At 42.3% G+C, this 8,751-nt stretch overlaps 1 protein-coding gene across 5 annotated transcripts in view; it reads left to right on the top strand.

The window, feature by feature from the left end:
* LOC147436042 (adenylyl-sulfate kinase 3-like) overlaps positions 1–8,272 on the top strand; it is a 45,259-nt gene extending 36,987 nt beyond the window's left edge. For 3 of the 5 annotated variants that reach the window (XM_086488936.1, XM_086488937.1, XM_086488940.1), the window contains exons 3-8: positions 6,142–6,282; positions 6,377–6,526; positions 6,607–6,725; positions 7,617–7,701; positions 7,823–7,869; positions 7,945–8,272. In XM_086488936.1, the coding sequence (XP_086345062.1) occupies positions 6,142–6,282; positions 6,377–6,526; positions 6,607–6,725; positions 7,617–7,701; positions 7,823–7,869; positions 7,945–8,058 (656 nt within the window). In that variant the 3' untranslated portion in view covers positions 8,059–8,272. The remainder of the gene's footprint in view (positions 1–6,141; positions 6,283–6,376; positions 6,527–6,606; positions 6,726–7,616; positions 7,702–7,822; positions 7,870–7,944) is intronic. The other 2 variants (XM_086488939.1, XM_086488938.1) reach the window with 2 other exon arrangements.
* The last annotated feature ends 479 nt before the right edge of the window (positions 8,273–8,751 follow it).

Below are 8,751 nucleotides of genomic sequence, written 5' to 3' on the forward strand. Positions count from 1 at the left end.
CCATATGCCATGAGCATGGCCATATCTCGTGTGAACTCCTCTGATGAGTGCATAGATGTGTCCATAGCAAACCAACCTTTGGACTGTGCAACCACCGAATGATGGCTGGAATGAATGGATCTCTCAAGGATCATACGCCCGTAGATGATCAAGCCGATTTTGAAGATACTGTGTACTGCAGCAAACACTGAGAGACCGCATGGACCACCCCCGGATGGCGTCCTGGCATGTTAGGTGCAGCGGAATGAATGTTTGCGCTTTGCTCAAGATGAGTGCTCCGAACTGTGCTCAAGGTTCCTTTTCTTCTTATGGAAGGGAGAGCCTTCCGTTCTTAATGGAAAGTGCTACGATCGCAACAAAGTGAATGGACACTGTGCGTGCAATGAGAGATAGAGAGAGACGAGAGATATGACACCAGACACGTTGTAAAACCCTCCTCCAAAGGCCCCACTCTCGTCGGCGAGAGTGTTCTACTTATGATTGCACAATCTGCTACAAATGGTATGCATGAGACTGATGCAAGTCTAGGCTATGTCGACGATGACGATTTCGTGCATCGCGCTCGCGTTCCAAAGCAATGCGAGTCGCTTCTTGTTGTTCTGTTTTTCTTTCTAGTTGTGCCATCGCAACGCGATTCGTTTCTTGTTGTTGTTCTATCATCTCCAACATCAACTTGACCATCGCCTCCATAGGATTTGGTACAACTCGTAGCGTAGATGGGAAGGGGTGAGGGTCGGAAAAACCTCTTGGTGGGGAAAATTCTTCGTCACCTCTCTCATGCTCATCACCTCCATGCGAAGTATCCATTCCGCTTCGGGTGATGACCATGCACTGTGATCTTTGGTTCTTAAGTTCACGAGGTACTTGGGTTCTTGTGGGTCTTGGGTTCTTGGGTTCTTGAGGGTCTTGAGTTCTTGAGTTCTTGAGGTTCTTGAGTTCTTCTTTAGCTTGCAATCTGTGTTCGAGAAGGATCTTCTCTTCACCCGAGTTCTGCTCTTTTCTGCGGGCGCACCCCTTGGCGGCCTTGTGCTCACACCAAGGTTGCTTTTTCCCACCTCACGTCGATTGGCCGGCCGCTAAGTGCACGGTCCGCTCTCAATGAGTGAAAAGAGGCACAAAGGGAGGCTGGACTTGGGTTTCTTGTCACTCTTCAAAAACACGATTAGGAATCGACACGCCCAAGTGAACTTGGGTTTTTTCGACCTCAACAAGCAAAAAAATTTCTATGGTTCTTGTGGTTCTTTCCTTGAGTGATATAGAACACTGCCAAAGCTCTGATACCAATGTTGGGTGCAACGGAAGTGAATGTTGAACTTTGCTCAAGATGAGTGCTCCGGAGTCCGAACTGTGCTCAAGGTTCCTTTTACTTATGGAAGGAGAGCCTTCCATTCTTTAATGAGAGAGTACAGTGGACACAAACAAAGTGAATGGACACTGTGAATGGAAGTGCATGAGACTGAGAGATAGAGAGAGAAGAGAATACGACACCAGAGATGTTGTCAAACCCTCTTCTGAAGGCCCCACTCTCTATGGCGAGAGTGGTCTACTTATGATTGCACAAATCTCTACAATGCTTGGACTCGCCGACGATGAGGACGACGACGAGACGGGCTGAAATTTGAAAACTCTAAGGGTTGAAACTGCAAATCTTTATCCTGCTGAATTCTGACTCTATGTCAGTGACGATGTCGATGGCGACGATGCGACGACGATGCGCTGAAAACGCAGATGCTGAAATTTGCGTTTTCCGGGCTGAATCTGTAAACCTTGCGGAATCTGACCGTGCGGCGAGGATCTGTTGGCGGGAAGGTGAGATCTGCGAGGTTCGGGGGTTCTTCTACGAGTGCTAAAGGCTGAAAACTGAAAACGCTGGTCCTATGGCTGATTTTGCCGCGATGATTTGCAAAAACGCTAGGGTTGTTCTGCAAACCAAAAACGCTAGGGCTGTTTCTTGTCCCGCTGCAAAAACGCTAAGGAATCTGCAGAGTTTGAGGTTGCCAAGCTGATGCAGAAGCAAAACGCTAGGCTGATCTGAGTTCTGTCCAAAAACGCTAGCCAATCCGTTGTGGAGCAAAAACGCTAGGCTATTCGGGGGTGTCCTGCTGAGAAGTTGCCTGTTGAGCAAGGTGCTCCTGCTGCCTCTTCTGCCAGGAAGTGCTAGCGCTAGGTTTTTATTTATACAACTTAGCAAAATTGCCCTACCTACTTTCCAACAAAAGTCACTTAAAATAATAAGTGAAAAATGTCCAAAAATAGGGAAAATAGGTTTAATGCATTGGAAAATTCCCTTGATGGATTCTGATGGGAATGCTTATGATCATGCTATGTGCAACCGGAGGATATGCATCTAATCTAAGTGACTGGTCATGCACAGTCTGCGGACAGACTCACAAAAGTGCTAGATCACTTCCTATTCTAGACTTGACTGAGCCGAACCCTGGTCATGCTGTAGCTTGTCCACGGACACATAGGGTTGGATGTGTCACGTGACATGAAAGGCTAGAGCTGATCTTGCATGGAACTATGAATTGGCGATGAGGCTAGGGCTGAAATCTGAAAACGTTGGAAACATTGGGACTATGGCTGAATTCTGCAACTTTTGAAAAACGCTAGGGTTGAAAATTGACGGTGATGCGAATTTGCTACTAATGGCTGAAAACACTGTTGGTCTACTGGTAATGGCTGAAAACGTTGATGCAAAAATGCCATGGATGCTGATGGTTACTGGGTGCTGGTATTGAGGGTACTGAGTTATGCTTAAGAAGTGACCCCTAGGGTTACTTATATAAGGAATCAAAGTTGGGTCAGGCAATGCAGCTAAAAATCCCACGATTTTTTAAAATGTCACTTATTAATGAGTTAATTAACTCACTTATAAGAGGTGCTTCACATGCCAATAAATACCTAAGCTGGGTACTAATGCAACTGTATGGGAACACTCCCCAATGCCTACTCCTAGCAGACATTGGCTATGCTCATGTACAATAAGAGGATATGCAACTAATCTAAAGTGCTTGGACATGCACTTCTTGCGTACAGGCTCACAAGGGTGCCAGAACACTTCCTAGGCTGTGCTAAACTTGCTCGTCCACATGCACATAGGGCTAGATGTGCACATGATAGCAGTGCTTCCTTCTTTGAGCCGCGCCGAAAGCGATGCAGGAAACGTGGTTTGGCTCCATGTCGTCAATTGACTATGAGTTAGGCAACCATAATTTCATACACACATCTGTGTTTTTTCTAATGATTGGAAAAGGACCTATGCTTCCTAAATACTGTGGGGAAATGCATATGAAAAAATGTGATTAATTGCCATACTTTTCAAAGAGTGCCTGCCAAAAATGTGATCTAAACAACCTTTCTACGTGAAACTATCGACTCTGGCACACCACAAAGAGAATACCTATGCTTGATGGACAATCGTGCTAATGCTTGTGCTGTGAGTGTGTCTTACGAAGGAATGAGCATGCAAAACTTATTGACACGAACTGCAATGGTGAAACATTGTGTATTTCTTGAATGCAATCTTTCTACCTTTTCTAAAGTGATATTTATGCTTCTCTGCTAATCCGTGAGTGAATCATGTGCATCGTGCAATATGGATTTGCTATGAGAAGGTAACACACAAAGACGGTGACGAAAATACAAGAGACCAAATGAGATACTTGGAATATGCATATGCTATCAAGAGTTACTTCTTGAATGGGTATTGTGGAACTCGACTCAAGAGCCATGATCCGTTTTGCGTGATTGATCATATTTGCAACTGGGTAAGCTTTACGGAAAATGTTAGTTTATTTTTGCATTGTAGTAAATACTTCTTCCTTTGGAATGTTAAAGATAATCAATAGTAAATTTAAAAAGCTCACTTATTGTTTGACTTAGTAACACACTATATTGCTGTTTAGATCCGTAGTGCTTTTACTTTTTTTTGTTCTTACTTGACAAATGCTAACCTTTATCATGGCTTACTATACTTATCTCCTGTGGAGGGTGGGAGAATCTTAATTCGTTGGTTTTATAGAGTGTGTTTAAAGCATGAATGACCTCTATACAAACCTGCATCTACTCTTGGGCACTGGGGATGTGAGTAGGGAGGTCATAGCTATTGTCTAAGCTATGCATGCTACAATTGATAATCTTATTCTTCTTGTTTGGACAAGCAACGAAGTTGAGGTCGCATATTGTCAAGTTTTGAACTTCGTACTACTCTGGTTATATTCAGCCTCTTCTAGGTAGGTTCAGAGTAGTACTCATTTCTAGTATTAGCTTACATTAGGATTGTTTCTTCATAAGTTGTTGTTTGGAGTCTGATTTCTAGGACTAAGTCTTTGAGATGTTTTATTGTTGTTAGTTTAAAGTTAAGTACTTGTTTCAAGTTTTAGTCAAGTAAGCTGCTTTAACTTATTTTGCTTATGCCTTTTTTGAAAGCATTTTTAAATGAATTTTGGTTTGTAGAAAATAAAACGTTGTATTTTTTTTCTTGCATCCCTTGCTTTTGTATTTTGTGATCGTTTTATCCCCTCTTTTGATTGGTAAGTTCAGACCATTTTGACCTTATAAAGGTATATTTTTATCATTAGGCTCTCTACCGAAGTAAGCCTCAAATGGAGTTAGTCGAGGAAGCGAACTCATAGGAGATTGGTTTAGTGTATCGTGTATGAACTGCTGTCGAAACTACCTCCGCGGGCAGAAGGTCTTCGGTAGATCTCTGTTTGTGAGCTTTGTCCGCGCCATCTCCACCACAGTCCTATTTTTCCGTCCCACAACTCCATTCTTTGAGGGCAATCCAGTGTTCACAAGCTTTCGCTTTGATGCCATAGTCCGCACAAAACTATATAGAAGCATTGGAGGTAAACTTTCCATCCTTGTCCGCACTTATAATCTTCAACTCTTTGTTGCATTCCTTCTCCATGAGTGTGCACCAATTCTTGAAAATCTCAAAAGCCTCAAAGCGCCTAAGGACAAAGTATGCATAGGTCCACAGAGGTTGGTGCGAACCAACTCCAAAACCGTAGTAGCTCGGCGTTCAGTGCCTCATGCCAGCCTACCGGGTGGGCAAATACATGGATTATACCGCCGAAAAGGTACGTCTATCTCAAATATGGCCGGGCATAGCCACAAAGCGGCCCTCACTCCCTAAACTGCTCTTGGGAGATATTGGAACCACCACCGGATAGTAGATGAAACTCTTAACAGCTTGTGCCTCATCATGACCCTCAACTTTCAAAGAATGGACTTTGGAAGCTTGACAGCTAAGGTATTGAGCTCTCCATAATTTTTGTAATTTACTTTGCTCATACTCAATTGGCTGGAACAGTTGTCTTGGCTGTACCAAGAGTTACACTTCCATTATGCTTGCTATAATGCCCTTATTGGTGTTTTCAAACTCCATATAGGGGTAGAGGCATCTTTCGATTTCTATTTCTTCAGACTTCTTGACTCTGATTCTTTACGTTGTCATGTCCTTTTCCTGTTTGTTCGACTGTGTCGCATCTTAGGAATTTTTCTCTTGGAAGAGTTCAAAACAGATATGCTAGAGTAGCCTATAGCACTCGCTAGGAACACCGATCCATAAGGGCACTCTGCAATGCTGTGTTTAGTCCCTAAATTTCTGTACATGTGGCTTACAGACTGGTGATGAACAAGGAGCTGGATCTGCTGAGAAGATCAAGAGGCAAAGATGGGAGCAGGCAATGATTATGTGATGAATCTCTTACAAGATGCAAGTTTGTGGCATGGATTAATTGTACACCCTTGTCCATGGCCAGCTAGATGCCCATTCTCTTGAGCTTTTTGTTCTGTCTTGTAGAGTTGCTAAGTAGTTGAATGGCATCTCCGTAATTATGTTCTGTCTCTGCTGGTTGTGAGGCAATTCCTTTTCCCTTTTCATGCATGCACCTCCATATGTCAGGACTCTTTATACATACTGTGTACCATGAATAATTGTTTCACCCGACTGGCAGCAGTCTAAAACTTTCTACTCTTTTTGCTTGTCTCATTTCCTCTAGCCTTTGATTTCAACGGGAATATTTGGTTAGAAGAGACTCCAAGCTTTCATGTTTTAACATAAGTTACCAGCCATATTTATACTGATGCTGAAACTGATCTTGCATTCATTTTCTGTTTTTCTTGTGAAAGGTTTTCTCTGTAACTCAGTCACCACAGTTGGAAAGTCAACCAACATTGTTTGGCAAGAGTGCATGGTAAAAAAAGAAGAGAGGCAAAAACTTTTAGGACAGAAAGGTTGTGTGATTTGGATAACTGGTCTCAGTGGATCAGGTCTGCCTTTTTGGAGCTTTTCAGTTGTTATGGTGTTTGTTGTTTAGGAAACACATTTATAAACTGGCTCATGTTGAGCATTTGTGCAATGAAGGTAAAAGTACACTTGCATGCACCTTAGATCATGCTCTTCTCAAGAGAGGGAATCTCAGCTACATCATTGATGGGGACAATTTACGGCATGGCCTTAACAACAACTTGGGGTTTTGTGCGGAGGATCGTACAGAGAACATTCGACGTGTTGGTAAGGTTGCCTCAAACAGTTAACACAAACTTGGTTTACAAACTTGAGTATTGAATTAACCATTTTTCTGTCATTTTTAGGAGAAGTGGGAAAGCTTTTTGCTGATGCTGGAGTTATTTGCATAGCGAGTGTGATTTCTCCATATAGGAAAGACAGAGATGCATGTCGACAGCTTGTGCCTCCAGGAGAGTTCATCGAGGTTTTTTCCCTTACGTCTTTTGTTTATATTGTAATTTGATGAGTAAGGGTATCCAATAAGTGGAAGGTGAAATATGCAGATCCTTTTTAGGACCCTATATTCTTGTGGACGATTGATGGAGCATGGCATTTTCCAATTCCTAGTCAATTGTAAGGAGGCCAGTAGTTGTGTCTTTCATATTGAGAGATCTCTGTAGAATGTGAATTGGGTCACTTTGGGTCACTTCGATGTGCGGGCGTTCTGGGCTGGTTGACATAGTGGGTACTATATCTACTCTGTAGGTGGAAGGTATCTTGTGTGAATAGCTTCAAGATGATGCAAAGCTGATTGTTGGTGCAACTTACATAGAAAGGATGCACAATTAATAGCTTCAAGAGGATGCGAAGCTGATTGTTGGTGCAACTCGCATAGCACGGATGCACAATGAATGGCTTCAAGAGGATGCAAAGCTGATTGTTGGTGCAACTCACCTAGCAAGGATGCACACTGAATAGTTTCAAGAGGATTGTTGGTGTTACTCACATAGCAAGAGTGCAGAATGTCTAACAAGAAACTAGTGATTAAGTTGAGGTTTTGGCTTGCAGGCTAATTGAACCGACTAGTGCATGCATGCTCTCATAGGCAGGCTTTGCTACATTGACAGTTTTAGATGTCAAGCTTGGGTGCTTTGAGAAACATAACCAAGGGGTGGGATAATCTATGCCATTTTCCTTGCTTTCTTGGGGACTCTCATGACTTGCTTGTGATTGTCCCGATTCTAGTTCAAGCTGGCCGTTGTTATTTGATAATTTTTGGGTCAATGTTAGTATAGCCAAAATTGCCCCTCAGTTTCTAGTTGAACATGCTGCTACTTTGTTGTATCACAATAACCCATACCCTTGACTTGCTTAGGTTCATATGAACTTTCCTGTAAGTCTGTGTGAAGAAAGAGACCCAAAAGGATTATACAAACTTGCTCGAGCTGGTAAAATAAAAGGTGTGCCACTTTCAAATTTGGTGAAGTGTTCAGTGAACTTCCACACACCTTTTATCTGTGTGTTGCCATACTTAGCGGTGAATGTAAATATTTGGCTTTTTTGTTCACTTTTTGTCTCCAGGGTTTACTGGTGTAGACGATCCGTATGAAGCTCCTGTGAATTGTGAGGTAAGCAGTCAGAGACCTTGTGAGAAGTAGTTTGTCATGCAGAAATAACGACTATCTATTTTCGGTGTTTGTCAGGTTGTCATGCAGCAAATCAATGGAAGGTGTCCCACACCAGCAGAGATGGCATGCCAGCTAATAACATATCTGGAAGAGAGAAAAATTCTGGGACGACCCCGTCAAAAATTGTAATGTCTTTACAGCGCTATGTCTAGCCTTCTAGAGAGAATCCCGTATGGCATATCCCTTCAAAAGACACGCCTGATCAACGGAATCCAGATATTTTTTTATACACAGGAACATACATTCCTCTCAAACAGACTGAAAATTTGGTTGTCAACAAATGATAATAAGGAGCTTGCAAAGCTGACATATTGAGATAAATTGCGTGATTTCTGTTTTTGAAGCCTGTGGAAACAACTTCACATGGGTAAGATGATAATTACTCACAAATTCCTGTAGTACATTATTCCATATTTGACAACGTGACAGGCTTGGGGATCTAGCCTAAAAGGAGTAGGGTCAAAAACTCTTTTGCATTTTGATTTGGTTGATTTTGGAGATTGTGGTGCGAATTACATCATAGGGTTACATTGTTTTGGTACCATTACATAGAATTTTTCAAACAAAACTTGGCCATTAAATTCTAACAAGGATTTGGTAACTCCTAGGCACTCCGTCTCAACAATTTAATGGCCCAAGAACGTGGCCATTTGTTGGTACTCCCTTTTGTTGGGAAGGGAGAGTATATGCCGAGAAGTTTCAGTCCGTGTACAATAGAGCTAAACCTACAAGTAATGACTTTACATACATTTTCTATTTTTTTCCGCTAGTCTAGAAAAGAAATCTACACCCGATCTAGTATACAAGACAAATTATTGGTTT

Source organism: Adiantum capillus-veneris, chromosome 18, assembly GCF_014529385.1.
Source record: "Adiantum capillus-veneris isolate H3 chromosome 18, ASM1452938v2, whole genome shotgun sequence".
Lineage (NCBI taxonomy): Eukaryota > Viridiplantae > Streptophyta > Polypodiopsida > Polypodiales > Pteridaceae > Adiantum > Adiantum capillus-veneris.